The 23,308-nt window shown below is 42.7% G+C and overlaps 1 protein-coding gene across 2 annotated transcripts; it reads left to right on the top strand.

Moving 5' to 3' along the window:
- Window positions 1–229: 229 nt before the first annotated feature.
- On the top strand, window positions 230–23,106 carry emilin3b (elastin microfibril interfacer 3b). Of its 2 annotated transcripts, XM_008300400.1 has the most exons (8): window positions 230–240; window positions 7,252–7,254; window positions 7,869–8,474; window positions 18,220–18,342; window positions 19,325–19,647; window positions 19,812–20,158; window positions 20,255–20,605; window positions 21,217–23,106. In XM_008300400.1, exons 3-8 carry the CDS (start codon window positions 8,290–8,292, stop codon window positions 22,360–22,362), a joined length of 2,475 nt encoding a protein of 824 aa, XP_008298622.1. In that variant the 5' UTR covers window positions 230–240; window positions 7,252–7,254; window positions 7,869–8,289; the 3' UTR covers window positions 22,363–23,106. The 2 variants fall into 2 exon arrangements, with proteins under 2 accessions (XP_008298622.1, XP_008298621.1); XM_008300399.1 differs by lacking the exons at window positions 230–240; window positions 7,252–7,254 and having other exon boundaries at window positions 7,798–8,474.
- The last annotated feature ends 202 nt before the right edge of the window (window positions 23,107–23,308 follow it).

Raw genomic sequence — 23,308 nt, 5'->3', positions numbered from 1 at the left:
TTCAATCAATCTACATTGAGTCAACACATTAATGACTGTGACTTCACTGCAAAGTTTCTGTCACTCATCTAGACCTATCGTCATTGTAAATTTGGTCAAAATAAGAGCCTCATACAGCTGCATACAGGGCATGCCCTGTGCTGCAATAATGTGGAGTGTTTTCCTTCTGCCAACTTTGGCTGAGCCTAAACGATGTGTCTACGTATGTGTATGTGTGAATGCATACGCATGCATGAGTCAGTGTGCGCCTCTTTATGTCTCCTACTGCGTGCACGTGTCTGCGTTTGTGCATGCAGGCGTGTGTGTGTGTGTGTGTGTGTGTGTGTGTGCATGCCCATCACTCAGCCCTCAGCTGGGCAAACCTGGAGGATTGCGTCATACGCAGAGAAAAGAGCGGCCCTGGCCAGTAAACTAGTCTTTAATTGCTTTGCAACTGAGAACACATTGCCGAGGAAACAAGGGGCTCATTGTGAGTGTGTGTTCATCTCAACGCACCTCATATTTTCTGCAGACCACTGACCCCCACCAGCATTTACAATAAAACACAAAGCCAGCAATTAAAGTACTAAGTGTTTGCATGCACGCTCACATGCAGACACTCTTAACATGTGTGTCTGCACTTCCACGGGCTGACGTATTCCAACAGTAGGTCAAGATGCTGTGTGTTATAGTATTTAAACACCAGGGATTAATGAGAAGTCAGTTCGCTCGCTGGAGGATGTTGCGCTCCTGTGTTTTTCCCTGTAGGCTGTGCATGCTGTGGCATTAAAAATAAATGATATTGAAATGTGTGTGTGTGTGTGTGTGTCTGAGTGTGTATGTGTGGGTCTCATGATAGATCTGGGCTGGGTGGCGGTGGTGGTCTGGCTATGATGTAAACCAGATGTGGGCTGGATGCAGACTATCGTACCCACTGGAGGCAGAATGAACCCCTATACGTGTGTGTGTGTGTATGTTGGTGCATGCAGAGCGCCAGCATTGATTACAAATCCAATGCAATTTTGCGTTGCACCAACCACATTTGGCAGAGTGTGGATGCTGTGCTCGCTGGAATGAGCTCATGCTTCATATGCCTGACCCATAAATCACACAGACTTCATATAGCCACTGCTGTCACAGATCTCAGCAGTTGGAGAATACTGATATTATTATGGTTATTTAAAGCTGTTAGGTAAACTATATGAATACATGGTGATGCTGTTTAACCTGTAGACCTCCACTTCTGCATGTTCAGTTAATGTAAAGGTTAAGATGGATGAACAATCATGAGATGTATTTCTAAATAGATTTTTCTCAGAAGGGGCCACTTGAGAAATGCTTCTGAAATATTAAAAGTCATTTCATAGCAAGACCAACTGGTAAGAATGAACTGAAATTCTTTTCTGTGAATTAGCAAAATCTAATCAACCTATTTGCTGTGGGCTGAGTTCACTGCATTCATCTTTCACAGCACAGACAGTGAGCGAAGTGTGTAACCGTAACAGTTCGATTGCCAATCTCGTCAAGTTGACGCGTCGTCTCTGGGTAATATTTTCAGAACGGGAGAAAGAATGCATTCATTCGAGAGGTCATATGTTTTTTAGTGATGGAGAAAAAAAATGACATTAATAAACTGGTAAAGCAGAAAAGAGGAGAGGTCAGTCAGCCAAATCACATGGAACACATTTACCATATTTATCATGTCATATTATCATGAATACGGCGTCTGTTTAGTGTATGCACTGCTGATATTTTTAGTCTATATGCTCTGAGCTCATTGCTTTCTGCCAGAACACACCAAGTAAATCTTTTCTGTTTGGCTGGGTAGCTATTGAACTACTGGGCAGCGAATGATGAAAACAATGTGGAGAGAATGAATATGTATAAATCAGCAACAAAAAAAAAGCATATCTTTTTTATAGTCTTTTGCATTATTGATAATCAGTAGATGACCAAACTGTAACATAGCAGGAGCAAAATCAGAAGACACGTTGGTCCTAAACATGACTTAAGACCTGGCTGTCACTCAAACACAATGCTTTTACTTGTCTGCAGATGGAGCATGTGGGGAAAATCTACCTACGTATGTGACAAAGATGTATAAAGTTTCCACGAATTTGATATTACATGGAAATATTTGTGTGAATGTGCCGTATGCAACAGTTATGTCTGCGCTGCGATCGGCCAATATACAACATTAGCCGACTCAAAAGCGAGCCAATAGCTACCCGCAAAAACATTATGGGTATATTTACCCATGATCAATTTAGCCTGCAAGCATAAATATTAGCATTCGTGTCTCACCACTTCAGAAATACGCAGCATGAAAGTATTACAATGGATCATGAGGGACCTGTCAAACAACATCCAAAAGAAAAATGACCCCAGCTACTACCAGGGACAGATTGAGAATGAAAAATGGCCTGGACTTCTGGCTCAGAGCTGCACCTCATTCGGCTTTGTTTTCTTTTGTGGAAATGGTCTGGTTTTTCAAATGGCCACTGATATGGATTTATTTTCAATTGACACCGATGCAAATAACTGTGAATAACAAGATCAGAATTGTACAACCAGGTGTTTTATTTACAAGCCAATCTGCTGGAGAACTATTAACACCCCTGGAAAGAAAAAGCTGCCAACAGCAGAAAATGGGGAAATATCTCTTTTGCCTTGAGGGGTGACGTGTTAATGACTAATCAGCTGACACTGTGTAATATGCAACAGATGAGTGTTGGTGTTTGTGTGGAGTTAGTGAATGAAGACAGCAGCGGAGATGGTACAAAGTTAGTATAATTCTACCAAAGCAGTGGCAGTGTTTTTGAACTAGCAGCAAAAATCAGAGGAAATCAGTTTGCAGAGTATTGTTAGCAGAAATAACTTTAGAACATCTTCGTTCCAGTTAGACTAGTTCCAAGTTATTTACAATGCAAAAAAAAAAGAAAAAAAGGTTTCTAACACATTTTCACCAAAAATCATATGTAACCAAAAGAACTCAGCTTTTAGAGAGCACTAGTTCTTATAGTAACATCTAAAACTATGTTGCCTCATCACCCTTTCTGCTGTCAAAACACACAAGGGAGGGAAGAAAGTGACATAAAATACAAAGAAGTAACCACAAAATGAATGTGGTTGCTGGTCTGGTCACATTTATAATCTGAACAAGGTTCAAGAACAGCCTACAATCCAAAGAATTATGTTCATATTGCATCTCATGCGATCTTAAATCTTTATTTCTATCTCTGAAAGCCGGGGTAGCGGATGGGCGTGGAGCGAGTCAGCATTTCGTGCATAAGGTTAAAGTTTACTGCATGTGTCAAAGACTTGCAATAAAGTTTGCATTTTTATTAACTGTTATTAAAAAAACAGCCATTATTTGTGGGATTTTTTTGTTTGTTTGTCTTTTGGACATTCTTGTCTGGCAATATGGTGGAGTGAAAAGTTAGCACATGAACTTTAAATTAACCTCAAGCACATCAAGTCCTTGCTCAGTGTCACAAAATAAAGTCGTGTTCAAACAAAGAGCTACAGACATGAGCAGACAATGACGGTCTTTCTCGTCTCCACCAGATGAAACCTCCAGGAAGTTTATGTGGCATCTCCAGCTCACACTGGCATTCTGTTTCAGCAGCAACAGTTGTCGCATTCTCACAGTCAAGATGCTGCAGCCAATCACCGTCTCAATGAGGTGCCACTCTGTTTCAAACCATAAGGGCCTTTCTCTCTCTCTTTCTCTCTCTCTTGGTGCCCCATTCATCGTCTTCCGTTGTTATTTGAAAACTTGGATTGACAGTAAACGCTGGTGCATACCTGATATGGAGTGACAGCGACACTGGGACGTGCCTCGTGGATGCAAAGAGAAGAGGAAAAAGTGAGTGTTGTGCATTCATGTGTACACTCTGAAATGCCATCCCATTCCCACACCTACATCTTTATGTGTCCATATCCTCCTGGTGCTATTGTGGAAAAAGAAGCTGTTTCCATCACAGGAAGGCCTTTTGAACCCTGTGAAAACACTGGGTTTGTTTCTCTTGTTTGAGGGCCTTTAATGGCTCACGTCACAATGGCTGCTCTTTAGTGTATTGTAAAAAAAAAACAAAAAAAAAAACACTCACACACTTGGCAACTCTTGGAAATGCAACCTGTTGTTTTAAATCCCAGGCACACTTCTTCAGTCCTAAATGCTTGTGACCAAAGAAGCAACAGTTAAATTATTGTGTGGATTGTGGGAATGCGGTTTAATCAAATTTGACTGATAGTGACCACTGTCATCAAATTTTGACTTGGATTGCTAAAACCTGATTGGTGCACAAAATGTGGCATCTTCAAACTTCAAAAAACATCAAAAACAAATGTATAGAAATCCCACACCAGAATAGTTCTGTGTTTTGCAGAAACTAGCAAGAACATGTAGAAGAAGCTGAATGCAGAAAATAGGTTGTAAGAGCCTTTCTGTTGAAACCAAACTTACCATGTTTTTTATGTCACACTGAACTCCCCGTAGAGACCATTTCTTATGTGCACTCCATGTGAAATGTTAGCATACCCAAGCCAATACAGAATACTTCCTCTCTCTTTGGTAGGAAACCACCAGTGGGTCTTTAATGCCTGCGGAGTGGAGAGAGTGGGTAATTTATCACCGTCTATCTTGAACTGTTGTAGATGGGGGCCTGATTTTATTGCTGGTGTCACATGTTAACGAGCACATTTTATGGTGGAAGTGATGGAGGGTCACACCACCTAGGAATTAACACACCAAGTTGCTTAATAGCATGTAAACTTCTTGTGGGAGAAGTTTTGTTTTGAGCGGTTTGAAATAAAATACTTTGCTTATCTGTGCCCTACAACGTGAATTGTTCGCTGTTTGACAGAAGTTGTAGCGCTTTGAAGCTGAGACGTGGTTTTGTGTGTACATGTGCAACCTCACAACTCCCTCAGCTTGGGAATTGTGAAATAAATGACAGCCGTTCTCCTGGTCTTCAATTCTTTATGAAGATTGGATTGCTTCCCAGGTCACTACTGTAAGAAAGGATCGAGTGTCCTCATTGCTAAGCAGCTGATGTCACTAAACTGGAATCCATCCATTTTCTCTACTTCTTCCACACTGTGCCTAAATCTAATAAAAGTGTGTCCTGTAAGAATCCTGCAGGAGACTGATAGCAAACGAGGGGGGATGGTTCATGGAGGGGTTAGGGAAATGAAACTAATGGAGTGGCGTCGGTTTCACCAAAGTGGATTCATTAACTTTTGCCTCTCATCGCTGCTGAACTGTTCACATGGAGTGATGGCTCCTTTCGGAAACTGGCCTCCTAAGAGAAATACTGGACACAGGCTGAATGTCACTTGGAACAGGATACATTATCCTGAGTCCAAAACCATAAAAAGATGAGGAATAATGTCACTGACTTGTGTTCAGTATAAAATCCACACTGTTTTATCAGCCAATGCTCAAGAGGCTGCAGACTTTTAAACAGTTCCACGAATTTCTTCTCAGATTTCCATTCAGCGTATGAAATCAGTCAAGGGGAGCAGATAAGGATGCTTATCTAAAACTGCTCACAGATGGAGCACAAAAGATCCAGGATTGGCAGAATAATCATCTAGTCTACATGAAAAGCAAGAAGAAGAGAGCAAAATGTAACACATCCAGACTCAAAAGACTTACAGTCAACAGAGAGGGTTTCGGTTCAGTAATTATTAATCAGGCAGAACATTACATTTTTGGCTTACACCGACTGCACTGCTAGTATTCTACTATCAGCATTTACATTCTTCCTCTGTCTTTTTTTTTATTGGTTGGATTGTTTGTTACAGTACCACAGTACTAACCTCTATGATTCTATCTGATGTTCTAGATAATTATAAACTCCCAAACTGAAACTCAGATTCATGAATATTCCCCACTTTTCCCTGACATCTGGACGATGTGCTGGGACAGACATCTGTTTAAAATTGTGCCAGTCATTTTCTGTGAAAAATGGTATTTCCGTGCCGAGCTGTCTGCCAGAATGGACAAAGATTTAGAAACGGTTTCCTTTTCACTGTCTCGGTGCTTTTTGTGAGGTGACAATTTCTGGACTGATGAGACGAAGCAAAACACTTCAGCTTTGCAAACTGTAGATCTTTGAGTCTGTGAAAAAATGCTACCGGGTGAGCATGACTGCACAGTATAGTACAGTGCATACCACAGGATAAGAGGAAAGAATGTAAAGAATCATAAGTCAAAAATGCATTTCATGGCTTTTGCTCAGCCCCTTATCAATGAGAGCCTGTTAGATCCAGCATCTCCATGACCGTCTGAGTGCTCTTGAGTCTGGAATATATTTAGGAGCTCTTCCACTTAAGTGATGCGTCTCGTTGCATACTGTGAAACTGTGTGTTTTTCTTTCACATTGACCTGTAAATGAAGAGTAAATAGAGCAGGGTAAATGGTGCGTAGTCCACATCCAGGTGAGAAGGACACTGCAAACCAACCATTCCAAACAAAGACTCAGACACCTGTCTCTTCCTGCAAGCCTTTTTTCTTGGTGCGCGATAGCTTTGAAAGTCAGTGCACACTTCTGAAAGTTTTGGTGTCCGTCTAGTCCGATGCCATGAGGACTAAGAAAAACCAAGAACTGTGACCTAGCCAGTGGATACTTTGGCTGCCAGCATTTAGAACTGCAAAATTTCAGTGATTCAGTGGCTCCAAAACTAGCTTTGGCGAATGTCGCAAAGTGGTCACTGAGTTCCTGAGACTGCTATGTAGAAGTTTCTAGTGTGTTATGGTAATCTTCTTTGTCCCTTGTGGAACATTAAGCCACAACCGTCTCTCGAGCTCATTTCCTATTCTTGGCAAGCCTCTTCTCAAGTTGATCTTGGATAGCTTGTCCGTCACACTTCTTTGCCAGGTCATTTTTGTTGTTCTGGACTTTTTCATGTAAGTGGGCACCAACATCAGAAATGCCCAGAGTTTTTTTTTATTTTAGTTTCTTCTTAAAGTGTGTCTGGGACAAGTCAAGAAAAGACCAACTTTAAAATTTTTGTTTTTTTTACGTTTTAGCCTCCAAAACGAGGAAAGCCATTAATTACCAACAGTCTAATCTCCCTTGGAGTAAGGGTCTATAGACGTCTCTTGGGACTCAACAAACATTCATTCATGCACCGATCAAACGCTGATTTATGATAGAAACTGAACTGATTTGAGTCATTCCCAGGGAAAACCCACTGAAAGACACAAGGGGCAGTTATGCATGAATTCAAGAACCACATGGAAGTGCAGCAAGACATAAGCAGGGGGTCGGGGTGTGGATCACAACCGAAGCTGTGGTCGGGATATTTAATGACTGACCGCAGCGAGGCGAGGAGGAGGTCCATTGTGTCCAGACCTGCAGCGTCTTTGCTGGCTGCAGCCTCAGCCACGCACATGGCACCACACACTGGGGCTATGCTTTGATGTACAGCTGCTCCCAGAGCAGATGGAGAGAGAAAAGAAGAGGGTAAAGGAATAAAACCTTTAAGAGATTCAAGAGACAAAAAAGACCAAAGAGAAGACTGGGAGAGGATGATGAAAAGCTTTAAAACAAATGAGTTTTTTTTGTGTTTTTTTTTTTGGTGTTTTGAATCTGATTTAAAGCTGCGTCTTTTATATGCACGTTTTTATTTATGTGCAATAGAAAGAGAAAGGGAGAATGATTCATCAAAGGTTTTCTAGCAGTCAGTCCTCCCCCCCTTGTGCAGGGCAGCCAGGCTGGAGTTGGGGTGGGATATGCAAATACAGGCTGTCTGTCTGCCTGCCCCTTCAGAGGCAGCAGAGCAGCACGCTGCTTCTTGCACACACACCCTCACTCATGCAGAGTGCAGATTACTTGGAGGGTCGAGCCTCGTCAGCAGGTCTCATACACGCTTGCAAGTGTGTATATGGAGCTAAAACTTTCTTAGAGACACACTCACTTCCCTGCTTCTTTCCTCTATCCTGCTCTACTCTTTCTGCTCTTGCCTCCTCCAGCACACCTTTGTGTTGTTTTCCTTGCCCTCTTCTTCTTCCTCTCCCCCTCCCTCTCCAACCTCACTAGTTTTTTTCCTCGGCTTCTGGTCCTATGTGATTTTGGTTAGCGTGCAAGCTGAAGGTGTGCAGGACAAGATGCTGCTGATGCTACAGCTGTTTGGGCTCCATGTCTCCTTCAGGGCCCACTGAAGAAAACAAGACTACACGTGTCCCGGGGAACAACACAACACACAGAGGAACTTCAAACTACCACTAATTTCTTTTTTTTTTTTTTTCCTCACCAGTTGCATTTTTTTAAGACTCTGGAATTAAGACTTAGAAAAACAATGCGGACCAACTTGTGTCACCTCATTGCACAGTTCTTTCTCTTGGGAGTGTTGCTCTCTGAGGTGAACAGTAAAGGAACTTTCTATGGAGGCCATGTCAACCCTTTCTATGGAAACAGGTACAACCTCTACAAGGCTGGACTCAACCCTCACTACTCTCCAAACAAACCCATGACCCGTCACAAGTAAGTGTTCGGACATTTTGCTTCTCTTTCCAAGGTGCAGGAGATTGATTTTCTTAAAGCATTCCAAGTAGCTAAAGTGCAAGCAGGACCCACCTCATACTGTATTTCCCCTGAGGAAGCCATGTCACCAGTGAGTTGCAGAAATATGGTTTTAGTTAGGGGGAATCGGCTTGGTAACGGATCCTTGAATTGACGCTCTGTTTCTGTCTCACTGAAAATCAGCCCTTTTCTGTGGTTCACACCTAAAACCATCTGTGGCCGGGGATAAACATTATACAGCAACAATGACATGCCGCATAACGAAAACAATGGCCTCATTATGGTCTTTATGGTGCAGCGAGGGGGTGCTGAGTTGATGACAAGGGTATTGATCCCTAACAGTCACTGTGTGTGGTAGGAGGTGGGGGGGAGCGCTCAATTAGAGGCAAGACTTACAGTACAGCTGGGCACCCGCTGCCAGATGGGAGTGGCACAACTAAGCTCCAATCAGCACTAAAGCAACAGTACACTCATCTCAGTGGATATTATACTGAGATTTTAAACTCGTTTTATTTCTACTTTCTCAGTGTTAGAACACAAAGAGATCAAGAGCTTTTAATCAGTGTAGCATGGGATGTAGGAATATTGCATTGCACATACATTATCAGGACAGTCAAACCACACACACACACACACACACACACAAAGGAATAACAGTGAACTATGCATGATACTGGAAGTTATGAAGTCGTGAAATGAAACAGAACTTTGTGGCTATACTTCCATGGTTGATGTGCAGCCTGCAGGGCCCTTTCAGGTTTTTTTTTATTCCCTTTTCCTCCTCCCCTTCTCTTTTGCTTGGCTTCCCATGAGAGCTGTTATGTCTTTGGACAGCTCCCCAGCTACCTGCTGCTTCACTCAAACTGCCACAGAAGACTGCTGATTGCCCAGCCCCGCTTAGTCGGACATGTACGCTCACCTCCGCTGAGTAGACTGTTCAGCATCCCTCGCCCTGAATGCGACGCCCACATTCAGTCTCCACCTTTAACTTTCTCATCTAACGCTATAATTCAATCCATCTGTATCCTTACCTTCATTTACAGTCACCACGCTGTTGCATGTTAACATACGTCCCAGTGCTTATTCTAAGACAGAATGACCCATCTTTTATGGTGTATTTTGAACTAGTTACGTGTAAACTGCTATTTACATTGTCATTGTATTTTCGTTACTCAGGGCAGCTCTGGCAAAGGTACTTTCAAGCAGCCATGCTTCCATGTACCATGTATTCTACATCATTTCATACTGTTAGAAACAGAAAATCATACATTGTGTTTAACAAGCATTCAGACTTTTTGAAGGCAACATTAGCACTCATCTCTTCAAACACCTTGTGAAGCTGTAGTGAAGCCACAGGGTTCACATACCGCACAACTAAATATAAATATATATCTAGCGTCCCTAAACATAGACTTTCCAGTGATTAAAGTTAGCAAGTCAGCTAAGAACACAGAGTGACAATATCAGAGTCACCAGGAGCTGAACTGTGTCCCCCAAACTGTCAAACATTACTGGGAGTGGCAGCTGTGATGCAATTACTGACTTTGAAATTCCAGTCTGCTAGATACCGAAGAAAACAAATGAGTCCAATCAGTACTTCACTGTGTGCTCTGCATCTAATGTTCATGTCCCTTTACTTTGTCACAGCGGTGCAAAAGATCGATTCCTAATCATACACACCGATTTATGCAAAACACATTTCCAGGACTGAATGAACAAGCTGTTAAAGATTGTTCTGTTTAAAAGTAGTTGATCAGTAATGGCAGAAATTGCTTTTTTCTGGTAGCTGGTATTATTCCCCCACTTGTGTCTGTGAGGCCAATTATAGTGTTTATACAAGAGCTGCTGACCCATCTTGGACATAGCAGGCCCTTGGGGACGTGTCAGTGTCAGACCACCACCACAGATATATGAGCTCAGTTGTTGTCAGCCTGACTGGTCAGTGGGAATAAGACACTTAAAAATAACATGTGTGATATGACGTATGTATGAAGGTGTGCGTCCCACAGTGTGCGCACATGAATGGGTGTACGTCTATTTATACGTGTTTTGTGAAGAATTTCACCCATGTGCTTTTCCAGCTTGTAAATTCTACCGTCGGTTTCTTATCGACCTCGTCGTCACGTGGACAAAACACGTTGGTTTTTAGGGGGATATTTAAAAATTCTCAGCTGTTGGAGCACCACGGACTTTTTGTCTTCACGTTGAATTATAATCTATGTTTTGGCAGCAAAGCGAATGATTTGATTTCACAGTCATTCCTTTCCTTCAATAAAAACCACTTGCTGCTGTGAGAAAATATATGGCCCTTTAGTCACCGACTGTGACATTTTAGACAGTTACAATACTGTACCTGTCACAGCTTAATTGCATGGAAGCTTATTTTCTGTCATGGGCAAAAATGTGGCTTTGGGGTTTCACATTCCTTGAAGTTTTTTTTCAGGGCTTTGGCAAATAGTTCTAGGCATTTCAGCATTTCAGAATACTTGCATTTTTGATTTCATGTGTTCTTCAAGAGTAAACTGTTTGAAAAGAGTAAAAAAAATCACGTTCATTTGTCCAAACATTTGCATACTACATCATCTTTATCGGCACAAGCATCTCTCAAAACAGGTGAAAGATAAGCGCTGCTCTTTGGTGGGAAAGTGGCGCTGTATAACCCAGTTAGGATCCTGGCAGATGCAACATGTCTTCACTTATCAAATTAGAGACATATTTTAGGGCTTTTCTGTGACGCATGAGACAGAGATCAAGGGGGAAAGGTCAGAGAGTTGGTAGAGGTCAGAGGTTCATGGGTTGTTGTTGTAAGTTTGTGTTGAGTGTCCAGTGGAGGACAAGAATGGAGCCAGTCTCCTGCGAAGGGTCACAAAGACTGGGCAGTTGACTCCCAAGCTCCCTAACAACATTTAGCTATTTATCAGACTCAGTGCTTCCTGCAAAAAAAATGTTTCTATGTACCACACAGAGAGCAAGAATTTAGCCCTTGGACAAGCTAATGCAACACAATATTGACGTTGGATGATATTTCTTTTTATTTGTTACTGTTAATATCATCATGAAGCAAAAGGGTGTGTTGATCCAAATGTACAAATGAATCACTGCAAGCAAAGTGAGTTTATTTCTTAAAAAGATCTTTGCATTTGAAAGTGGCTTTCTTGCAGAGAGTTAGCTGTAATGCTCCCACCGCAGTCCAATCTATCTGTCCAGAAGTTGAGTAGCTTTGCAGTTTTTTTTTTTTTGAGAGGGCCATTTTGCATTTATTGGATAATTGCAGTAGCTACAGATAGATAAGAAATGTGGGAAAGAGAGCAAAGGAATGCAGAAAAGGTCTGGTCGGATGGAAGTCGTGCTGTGGACTTGGATGCTGAGAGCATTTTCGACCAAGTGGTATGTGCCTTAATCATTTAGACATTGGGTCACCACTAGCATAAAAATGAGATATAATGAGCTCTGGATGGGTTGCTAGCCAGATTTTTTTTTTTTTAATGCCTTGGGACGAAGTTAACATTACTGTCTTCCCTATTTTCAGTATTTATGCTATGCTCAGCAAATCAAATTTTTATGCTGTGCTATGCTAACTGAAGCTATTTCTTCTTATTCAACTAATGTACAGATTGGACGATATCAATCCTCTCATCAAAATTTTAAAAGTTGAAGCACTTCAAACTTTTGCACTTCAAAAAATGTCTCCTTTGCAATTCTGTTTGGACATTTGAAGACTTTTGTCTCATGCAAAGCCACTGGGAACTGGTTTGTTGCAATTAACCCCATTTTGATGTGGTTTGAAATAAAGTTTTGAGTCATCCATTTTCTTTCTTTCTTTCTTTTTTTTGTTTTTTTCTTTTTTTGTTAGCTTACCAGCTCAGTGAGTTGCATTCAGCACTGTCTGGCCCATATGGCACAGTGAGTCCAACAATAATTCTGCATGAAAACTCTTTTATTTGAAAAGCACAGAGACTTTATTCACAGATTATGTGCTTTGGGAAATGCCTGAGGATCAGTAAAGTGCTTACAGTAGAGCACAACACAACAAAAAATGCAACTGTGCAATACGGCAACTTGTTAGAGTTTATGTTGCTCTGAAATTTGAACAACTAAAGGTCATCTGCGAATAATAGGACACAGTTCAATCTGCCTATACCCACATGATTTCATAGCTATAAAGTTCTTACCAAAAAATTAAGCACACATAGAGCTCTTTCCTTTAAGCTCTAATAACCAGAGCTGGCTTGGAGCTGACCTTGTCTCTGAATGACAGAGTGATCCCCTCGGTATTGGAGCTGGGAGTATCACATCTTTCCTTTAACCCAAATCATTAGCCACAAGAGCAGCCTCAGTCAACCCTGCACCACGGGGCCTTCAAGACACGCCAGCTGGCTAGAAATAGGCATCATTAAAAGCTATATAAGAAAAAAGATGGGTCCTGGAGGAGACTTGTTAGCCTATGGACACGGTAGTTAAAACTCCTATTAAAGATTGCATGGTTTTCTATCTGGTCTGCTCGAGTCATGAATCTGTCAGAGCCGACAAGCAGTGGGCTGGGTTCAAACAGTCAGGAACCCCTGCAGGTGAGAGTGTGGTTAGTAATGAGGAAGGTGAGCCCTTCGGTGCCACAGTGTCAAAACAAGCGAGTCAGTCGAGGGAAAAGTGGCAGGGTGGAGGGCCAGACATGTCAGGGGCTTCGTGGAAAATCGAAAGAAAAAAAGACAATATTGGAAACACAGACAAGAGTTAGACTGGTATGCTTAGATAATTAAACAGAGATTACCAGCAGTTTTCATATTTTAAAGAAAGAAAAAAAAAAGGGAAAGGAAAGCTCATGAGAAAAGGGGGGAATTGAAAGGTGAGTTGTTTTGGGCCCAGCAGAGGGTGAAGGTGTAGCAGCAATAATATTTGCTGAAAACCCTCCACATGAGAATCCGAGATGGGAATTCTGCTTTACCCCTGGGAGGCTGTGAAGTGATTTAGGAACTGTAATGCTATACTGGAAATATTTACTGTGGGAGCAGACTAGCAGTCAAAAAATGCCATGCTCCAGTGACAGAAAAAAGACAATATTTTAGAGTTGGGAGAGTTACAGAAGTAGTTAAGTGTGGCTTTGCTGTCATGGCAAAAAAGAGGTGAAGACTACTTTGATGTTGATTTGGACAGGAAGAGGGTCAGGTGAGGATGGGTGGTGCACAACAGAGTTTGATACACACACGAAGAATCTGTTGGATCTGTTGGGATTGGGTGGTTCACTCAGGGTGTGGATCAACTGGAGATGTTGTTTCATATTTTGGGTGTTTTTCATGATGTTTTGCAATGGGACATAGCTTAGTTTCTTGCAACACACAAAACAGGAATGTTTACTCTGAAATATGTCCATCCATCCATCCATTATCTATACACTGCTGAATCCTCACTGGGGTCATGGGGGGCTGGAGTCTATCCCAGCTGACTTAGGGTGAAGGCAGGGGACACCCTGGACAGGTCACCAGTCCATCACAGGGCTACAATGAAATATGTGAGAAACTAAAATGCAGTTTATAGCACATGTGGTGCATTGTGTCGGAAGGTATTTGTTTGTCTAAAATTGACATTTCCTTCAGCCTCTAACATACATTTTCCTACATACTAATATTAATACACAAACTGGTGAACATTAGGTCTGCTAAATAGCAATAAGTTAACATTGCCCTTGTTAAAGTGTGCTGATATTTGCATCAAGCTAAAAGCAGCCATAGATATCTAGTGCATGTACCTCATCAGGCCTGTCAGATGCATCTCTTACGCCTCTATAGTGAAGCCACATTCTGATAAGCTTAAATAGTATAAACAGTCTAGATCTTGTGTCTGGTTTTGGATGTTTTAATGAAAGAAATGCCAAGCTGAGAAGGTATCTTTTGATATATCACAGACAGCTACTCTTCTCTTAAGCTAACATGATAAAAGAAAAAGGACTTTGCATACTATGCTAAGTTAAGCTTTTAGGTGACGGGGGGGAAAAACAACCAACTATCCTGTATCATTGATGCAAATCTGGTATTGTGACAAAACAAACACCTGGAACATTGGTTGAAAATCCAGTTAATAGTGGATGGACCTCCTGTTCTGATAGACATATATGCATCAGGAGGTGCAGCTTTCCTTGCAGTAAGTGATAGTGACCAATGACAAATCTACAAACATATGTATGAAAAGCACCACTTGGCTGAGATGCAGCTTTACAAAGCAGCAACTGTAAACCCCTATGACAGTTTATTAGGTTTGCTGTGAAACGTTGTAGTCCTCTGACCTTGTCCACTCGTCTATTTCCAGGTCACTCATCTTATGAAAAATCTCTGAACTATCAATCACATCAAGCTATTAATTACTGTGACACAATTTTAAAAGTGTGATATATTGTGCTGTTACTGCTAATTATACTAATCCACATGCGTCATGTTTGTCAGTGCTTGTTGTTTTTAAACGCAGGTCATAAATAAAATTAACTTGACCTCTGTGACTTTTACTGTTTGGCACTTAGAGGGTTATCCTGTGTGGCCGACCCTCCCCATCTGTCACCCGCGAGTGCTAAAACAAACACAAGAAAGTATTTATACTGTTTAACACCAGTCTCCTTGTGCCACATTGGTTGAGACACGAGGTGTGTAAAAAGCTCAGAATAGGATATCACTCCCCCTTTCGCCTTTTCTCCTTCCACTCTCTGTATTTCTCTGACGATGCTGGATCAGGACGTCTTATTCGTTTTTCCCCCCTGTCCACTGTCCAGCCTTTTCCCAGCCGGAGATCGTCCCACGCATACAAGCAGCCCAAATAAAGTTCTCACCCAACCTGCAGCTGCTGCTCGTGGGTGAGACAATAACAAATACTGAAGACAGCACTTTTCTTCTCACATATGACGACTTACATATCACAGGCTCGCATTTTTGGCAGTTAAGCCTGCCTAGCACTCTCCCCGCAGAGATGTGTGGTCTCTGTGGATGTGAGATAAAAGAGCCAAGAGCTTCATTACTCGATTATGCGTCCATAAAACGTGCGAGTGTGTGTCATTGTGTACGCGTATTCTCGCTGCGTCTTTCAAGTTAAAACTCAACACCGGCCTTATAAAAATCTGTTTTTACACAGCAGAGGCGGTGACCTGCCGTTGCCCTGACCGACAATACCGCGCAGAGGGACGGGATTTATCTCAGCACTTGACTTTGAGTCTCACAAAGCCAGAACCCCCCCCCTCCATTCTGTAAGACACTGAGGATAAAATATCACTCATACACCCAAATGACATTGACAGATCTGTGAAAACAGGCAAAGAGCAGACAGGAGAGAGGCAGAAACAGAAACCTATGCACAGGAGAAATGTCCTTTTTTCTTCTTCTCATGTACATCTGGATTCCTGCACTTTTCTTGAGTGTTAAGGTCACCTCCCCCCACACCCCGCTCAGTTGTGCACCTGACAAACAAATCGGTGAACATGGTCACTTTTCACCTCACTGGTCGGCTCTGCATGTGAGTGTTTGAGATGCAGGGTCGCATGTTTACTGTGCTCCATGCACAAATTCACTGTGGCTGCTCTCCATCAGCTGTCACTAATCCTTGCATGTCTTTAAGAGGTTTTTCTCTCACGTACACAAAATATAAGTAATAAAACTCTGCGATCCTGTCAAAAACAATATGCAATTTTATGAGGTTGAAGCTAAATCTGATTTAGTTGTACAATAAAATACTTGAACCACTCACCGTAGTGCAGATATCTACTCACACAAATATGTTTGTGCCAAACGCCTCACATGCACATGACAGCATAGGGAGTGATCTGTGTTAAACTCCCTCAGGGACGGTAAAGAAAAGAGCCTGCAGGTGGGGTGGGCGAAGGGAAACAGCATGAAAGCAAGTTATTAGCAGCATTGTGACGTTACATGGAGTCGAAGTATTTGTCAGAGGTTTTCAAGAGATGGGAAATGTGCCAGAAACAATGATGCCATGCCATTTATGCTGTCAGATAAAGCTTGCGGTCTTGATTTCATTTACCTAAGCAGCACGTGATACATCCCTCCAGCCCAGATTTCCTTGTTTTTGTTCCGCTAAGAAAATCATCGGGAGTAACCAGTAAATTGCATGTGTGAGTTTAAAGTGCTCCAAGAACTCCCATCATACCACATGAGTTCATAACTGCCACTTCCTTAACAACGCATGACCTGGCAGCAGGCTGTCAGGCTGGTATGAAAGGAGCTCTGTCATTCTGACTCCTGGCCTTTTTCTTCTTCCACTATTAACATATGTCAACACGAGGAGAGTGGTGACACACGCACACACATGCACACAAATGCTGTCAACGCACCCAGAAGATTTGCAGAAAGCCACAGCAGTGCAGTGGTTTCTCACAGATTCTAACAGGCAGCCCCCTGAACCTGTTAACTTGGCATGTGCAGCCTCCTCGGCCCCAGTGTCCCTCCCTGCTGCTGCAAACTCTTCTATTTGTCCCGAAACAGCTGTGGAGCAACATTAAGTACTGCATGTGCTGCTAAATGCTCCCCTCTGAATTTAAGAAATGCTTCACATGTGAGCCTAAAGAGCGCAGATCATGGTTTCCTGTGTTGCACAGAGGCCAGGGGAACATTTAGCAGTTGCTATAGCTGCACTGGCAATGAGGAGACAGAGAGGGACAGAGTCCAGCTCCAGCATGATGCAACAAATAGTTACAGTGAAGTTTTTATGTGTTGGAGTCTGGACACATGTGAACACTTTCAGGAGTAAAAACAGTCTGTGATTTTTCTTGGTACTATATTATCGTATTCAACTAAAAGGAAACAAGTGACGAATGCAGAAGCTTTCAGCAAACACACATTTCTGTGACTAACAATATCTGTAAATTCATGGTGTAGATTAAACAGGGAATCATTATCCAATATAATTTATCCATGTGCCGCACAAAGCTCTTCTGTGAGAAGTCCTTTACAGCTCAAGATAGAAATTCACGACTAGATAGACTAACATTTACCAAATGTGGTGTTGCAGTGGCCCTTACAAAAGCAAAGACAACAAAAGTGCAACAAAGGCACAATAAAAATGCAGGTACACAATTTAAATCAAATTAAACAAAGCAGTATACAACAGACTGGAAAACATACGGAATACACCGCCCGATAAATAATGCAGTGAAGCTTCATCACAGACTGAGCTGTGGGCTCGAGGGAGACTTCATATTTGAACAGCATACTTGTCAGGAAGAAATAATATCATCACCCAGCTGTAGGTGGAGTAGCAGCAATAACTTAGAGGGAAATTATCCTGAATTTGAACTTCTTTTTTTTCCCTCAGCAACCATGTGCTTTCTTCTCAGACTGTAAATTTTGGGAGAAGAAAAAGCACATTCTCACTTTTACAATTCAAAAGTTTAAATGATATACAATAAAACTGACCCTTGCTGAAGTTAATACAGGGATACAACTTTATCCAACTAGTATGACCAACGGCATTAGAGGACCGATGTTTTATATGTTGTTCTGAGTTGACCAATGCAATAACACTTGTTTATTGACTCTGCTTTTGCACCACATTTACCATGTTATTATTGCTGTGGTGTTTCCATAGTGGTTAATCAAAATCTATGTAGCCTCACTTTCATAAATAGAGTTTGGCTGACACAGAGCACAACTGTGGACGTAGAATGGGCATTGTAGTGGTTCAGTAGTTTCATTTGTTTAACCACAATGTTTCTCCACAGAAACTTCTGTGCCTACGTGGTCCAGAAGAACATCACGTGCACCATGCAGGACGGAGTGTCGACCTACGTGAAGGCTGAGTACACCACCAAGTGCATCTGGGGTCAGAAATGTCCTGTTGTCATGTAAGTTAATCAAGCAGAACGACAAAATGCCAACATTGCACAAAATGCTGTATATTTGCTACAGTTCAGTCTTATGAGTTTGGTTTTAAAACGCATACTTTATATTCAGTAAAGTGCAGCTCAGAGCAAACTGTAAAACACATTCTGTATCAATGCTGCCCTCTAGTGTTCAGATGATTCGCTGTTCATACAACGATTGTGGGTCCTCAGCTGTACACACATCTGTGCAGTTCTTCTACAAAGAGACAGATTGTTTATTCAGTTGAATAATTTAAAGTCAAAGGGCACCAGTGGTATCATTTATGTCTGTGTGAATAAAAATGCTGAAGAGATCCTCTTAACTCATTGATTTTTCAGGTTGAGGTGTGGTCCTACTGGCAACTTACCTGTCTGGCTCCAGCTGTAAAATTATAAGATGAAGATAAAAGAAAATATTTAGAATATTAAAATGTATTTTTCATTCAACAGACAACAGAAATAGCATTTTGAGGCAATATTTTAATTTAACATTTTCTGTCACATATCTAAGTCTACATTATCTACAGTACTCTTAATACTGTCTGTGTTTTCTGACTGTCTTCAATCAGCCTTTCAAAAAATTCCATGTTGAGAAAGTCAGCGCTTATTTTCTCTTCACAAAACACAATATGAATCAGTGTGTCTTTGTATGTCTTTGTGTGTGGAGAGAGAGAGAGAGAATTTCATTCACAATAGAAAGGAAATGCTTAAACAAGATAACACTGAAGTTGGGTGCTAACCCTGGCCCAATCCTCTGATACCACATCATTTACACCACACTATATCCTAATCTCCTAATCTTCCTCTAATCTATGTGTAATCCCATAGAGAACAACTTCATCCCTCTATCTCTGCTCTGACTCATCCTCCCATTCTGGATTCTGATTCTGTGCCGTCAGTTACTGAAAACAAAAGTACCCCATATATATGTCAAATAAATTTTTTTTAATCATGTTTCCTTCAGGTACAGGACATTCTACAAGCCAAAGTACAAAGTTGGTTTTAAAACGGTGACTGAGCTCGAGTGGAGATGTTGTCCTGGCTACTCTGGAGAAAACTGCCATGACGGGCCTACGTCACTGCCTGACGCCATGATGCCACCATTTAAGGGTGCAGGTCTTCCCCATCGCCCAGGTATGAAGGGCTTCCCCCACGGCCCTAGACCCCCAGTGGATCAGAAACCTGGGGGAGGCCAGCTGGAGCCAGGCAGACCCTTCCCTGGTGTGCCTGACCACAGACCAATACCTACAGGACAACTGCCTGCTGGGAATGGAAAACCAAACTATGGTGAGAGCAGACTCCAGTTGTAAAGTCCTGAAGTATCAACATACGTTGCTACAGCGTTATGTTTTTGTACACAACTGTGCGCTTCAGAGACACTGGTTTTCTTCCCTCATATTACATAGTGTTCTAAAACATCCTCCTTTCTGCTGCTTTCCCTGAAAATACAGGAAACAAATTTGGAATTTCAGGAGTGACTGGCGAACGTTTGGACCGTATGGAGGAGGACATGCGTCGCCTCACCCAGGGTCTCGACACTCTCAATGGGATGGTGGCTGGCCTTGAGGAGCGACTGCGCACGTCCCTTCGGGAAGACACCAATAAAATCCTGGTGTCCCTGCTTCCCAATGCTCCCCGTGGGTCTGACTCTACTGTGGGATTTGGGGTGATCCCAGATGGGACTCCTGATGGACTGGAAGGAGGAGAAAGCTTCACTGGATTTGGAGATTTGGCAGGGAGAGTGACAGAAGTGAGGGATGAGCTGCGAGCCAAGACCCACATGTTAGAGGAGATCCAGGTACTGTGCAGTTTAAACAAATCAGGCCTCAGTTCTCTTACTCATTTCTTTAGCAGATACGAGCTTTGTCTCCTTCTCACCTCTGTGCGTCTTTAGGGGATGGTCCTGGGTCATGACGGCCAGCTGAAGAGGCTGTTGGAGGGAGCCATAGGCAGGCCCATCCCTGGTCCTGGCTCCACCGCTCACATAGATGAGATCTTAGACGCCAAGCTGGCTGGGGTGAGGGCTGAGATCCTGGACGGCTTCGAGCGCCGTATGACCGGCCTGGAGAACCACTGTGATCTGAAGATTGGGGAGGTAAAGAGGCAGTGCCACAGGGAGCATCAGGATGGCCAGGAACAGATGCAGCAATCTCTGGATGGCAGAGAAACTGGGCTCAGGGAGGAGCTGGGCTCTTTGCAAGCTCAGATTCAGGGTCTAACTCTGACTGAGAGCTGCTGTGGACAGGTATGATACAGTGTGATATAATTGCAATAATAATAAATACATGCAATCAAATGAATATACTATTGTGATTTCAACATAGAGGAAACTGCTCAAGGCAAAATGTAGGTTTTAAAGAAGTTTGGCAGTTTAGGCAAAAGGCTAATTTACTTTCTTGCCAAAGGTTACGTGAGACGATCAATACTCATTAAGTCTGTACAGCAAATATAGAGTCAGGAGATGGCTAATTTAGCTTACAATTAAAACTGGAATCAGAAGATACGAGGAAGACAACCTTTGCAAAAGCATGACAGAGCTAATTAATTTACACATCATATAGATGTGGATTTATCAACACATAACTCACACCACATAGATGGAATTTTGTGTTTTTACAAATGGTTATATTGGTAAAACGGGCAAGTTGCTTCTTCCTGTTTACAATTCCTCAGATTAAGCTATAGCTCCATGACATTGGTGTATGTCTAAAACATATTTCCCAAAACACTGATACATTTCTTTAATTATATCCATTTAGCTGCAGAAAGAGCAACATGACTACTTCAGAACAATCTACACCCAGATAATTGATCATCATAATGAGTTGAGTAATCAAGAATTATTGATTTCTGCAGGTCAACAGTCTATCTCAGCGCGTTCTGCTGCTGGAAGACTCAGTCAAAGGTTTGACAGAATCTCAGAGGCAGCTCCAGACAGTCCTCACCGATCAAAGCTTCCACATAGAGACGGTGATCGAGACCCGCCTGGGGGACATAGAGGACCGACTCAATGCTACCAGCGGTGAAGCCGACGGGGGGGAGGGGCCTCCTGGCGGTCTGGATGGCTTCAAGACACTGCTGGAAGAAAAGTTGAAGACCCTGGAGAACAAAGTGTCCGTGGCTGTGGAGGAGCTGAGTAATGCCACTGCGCCGGCTATTTTGGAGGGTCAGGTGGTCCCGGCGCTGGAGACGGAGATTGAGTCTGTCAGGAGGAGAGTGGAGACAGACTTGAGTGGAATTCAGAAGCAGCTACTGGACCTGGAGCTCCTCTGCACCTCCTCTTGCGCGCCCTCTGCCCCGCCAGCAGGGGGTGTAACTGGTACTGAAGTAGAGGAGGAGTGTGAGGGGATGGGGAAGAAGGTGACGGATCGCCTGGATTCTCATTCCAACCAGCTAGACCGCCTCAACAACACCCTGCAGAATCTGCTCTTCCGGATCGCCCAGGAGGAGACAGAGGGCTCTGTGCAGGGAGAGATCACACTGCTAAAGGTCAACATCAACTCTGTGAACCGCACTCTGAAGGGCCTAAAGGACTCTATTAGCTTCATCGCAGGTGAAGTGGGCCATGCGAATGCCACGTGGGAGCAGAGGGAGCACCAGCTAGTCAACCAGGTGCAAGGAATCACCAAACTAATGGGCCACCAAGCCTCGCTCCTCGGAGCCGGGGAGCGGCGGCTGGCCCAGCTGAAGGGAGAGCTGGTGGCCTTGAAGAGACAGCTGTCCGGCGAGCTGAAAGGCTGTCGCAGCACAGCAATAGAGGTGCAGAAGGAGGTGAAGGACGTTGACAGCAGGGTGAGCCAGGTGGAGGGTCAGTGCAGCAGTCTGGGAGAGCTGGCAGAGCACCTGGAGAGGATCAGGGCAGAACTTGAGAGACACTCTGATTCCTACTTGGCCGAGGTGAACGGCACCCTGGCCGTGCATTCAGAACAGCTAGCTGAGCTGAAGGGTGAGGTCAAAGACTGCGTGGCCAGGGAGGCAGCCAACCAAAAAGGAGACCAGTAGCATTAAGCTACAGATTTTTTTTTTTTTAAAGAGAGACTTTATGTGTGCTTCTCATTTCTCAAGTGACTTCCATCGCTTCACTCCTCTCTCTCTTCCAAATCTGCACAGCTGCAAATGAACAGAACTGGTGAAAGTCATTTTACATAAGCTCTTCACCCCAGTACCTCCAGATGTCCTGGGTGTTCAGTTCATTAGTGATGTGAGGAGAAGCAGACGCAGAATACAAAGACATGCCTGTGGTTGTATAGCTGGGCAATATTTCCCTTGAGATATATTCTATAGGGCATTTGTTTTGGTTTGTTTTTTTTTCCCTTCTCTGATCATGATTGTTTTGTTTAGACATTCTATCTTTTTTTTTTTTTAACTTATATGAAGTGACTGCATTGTTATGATGTCAAACTGTTTGTACTAGAGAAATGAGAACAAAACGCTGCTACGGGTTTCTGCTGACAAGCACACTCGACATCCTCTGTGTGGACACTTGTCTGATTTTTTTTTTTTTTTGAAGAATACTGTATGTCAACTTGGTGCTATTTACATTTTGTAAACTTTTGTTTTCCACATGTTTAAGAATGCCTTATATATTTCTGCTTCGACGGTTGTGTTTATTTCCTGCCGCATTGCTCCAAGTTGCAGAGAAGTTCCGTGATTCACCATTGGGGGACAGTGAGAACACATGACATAGCATGGTAGGTGGAAGAGAAATAAAATCAGAAACACCCGAGAGCTGTGTTAGAATGGAAAGGTGCGTGTGTGTGTGCATGTGTGTGTGTTTTTTTTCCCCCCACACACAATTATATTCAGAATCCATGTGAATGATTTCATTGTGGGAAAAAAAAAGATATTTCATTCAATTAAAATAATTAAAACTCCATTTCCCCTTCTAAGAGGAACTGTACACATCATCTAGTTTATGGAATTAATATGGAGTTTAGTTTGGCATTTT

This window comes from Stegastes partitus, unplaced genomic scaffold (genome assembly GCF_000690725.1).
Source record: "Stegastes partitus isolate 25-593 unplaced genomic scaffold, Stegastes_partitus-1.0.2 Scaffold1534, whole genome shotgun sequence".
NCBI classification, from domain to species: Eukaryota; Metazoa; Chordata; class Actinopteri; family Pomacentridae; genus Stegastes; species Stegastes partitus.
The sequence above is the reverse complement of the archived record's forward strand: the minus strand, read 5'-3'. Positions and strand labels throughout refer to the sequence as shown.

Bases quoted from the DNA above. Each gene is read 5' to 3' on its own strand.
- emilin3b (XM_008300400.1), top strand. From the start codon at position 8,290: ATGCGGACCAACTTGTGTCACCTCATTGCACAGTTCTTTCTCTTGGGA. The intron at 18,343-19,324 runs GTAAGTTAATCA...TGTTTCCTTCAG, and splicing joins CAGAAATGTCCTGTTGTCAT to GTACAGGACATTCTACAAGC. The intron at 20,606-21,216 runs GTATGATACAGT...TGATTTCTGCAG, and splicing joins CTGAGAGCTGCTGTGGACAG to GTCAACAGTCTATCTCAGCG.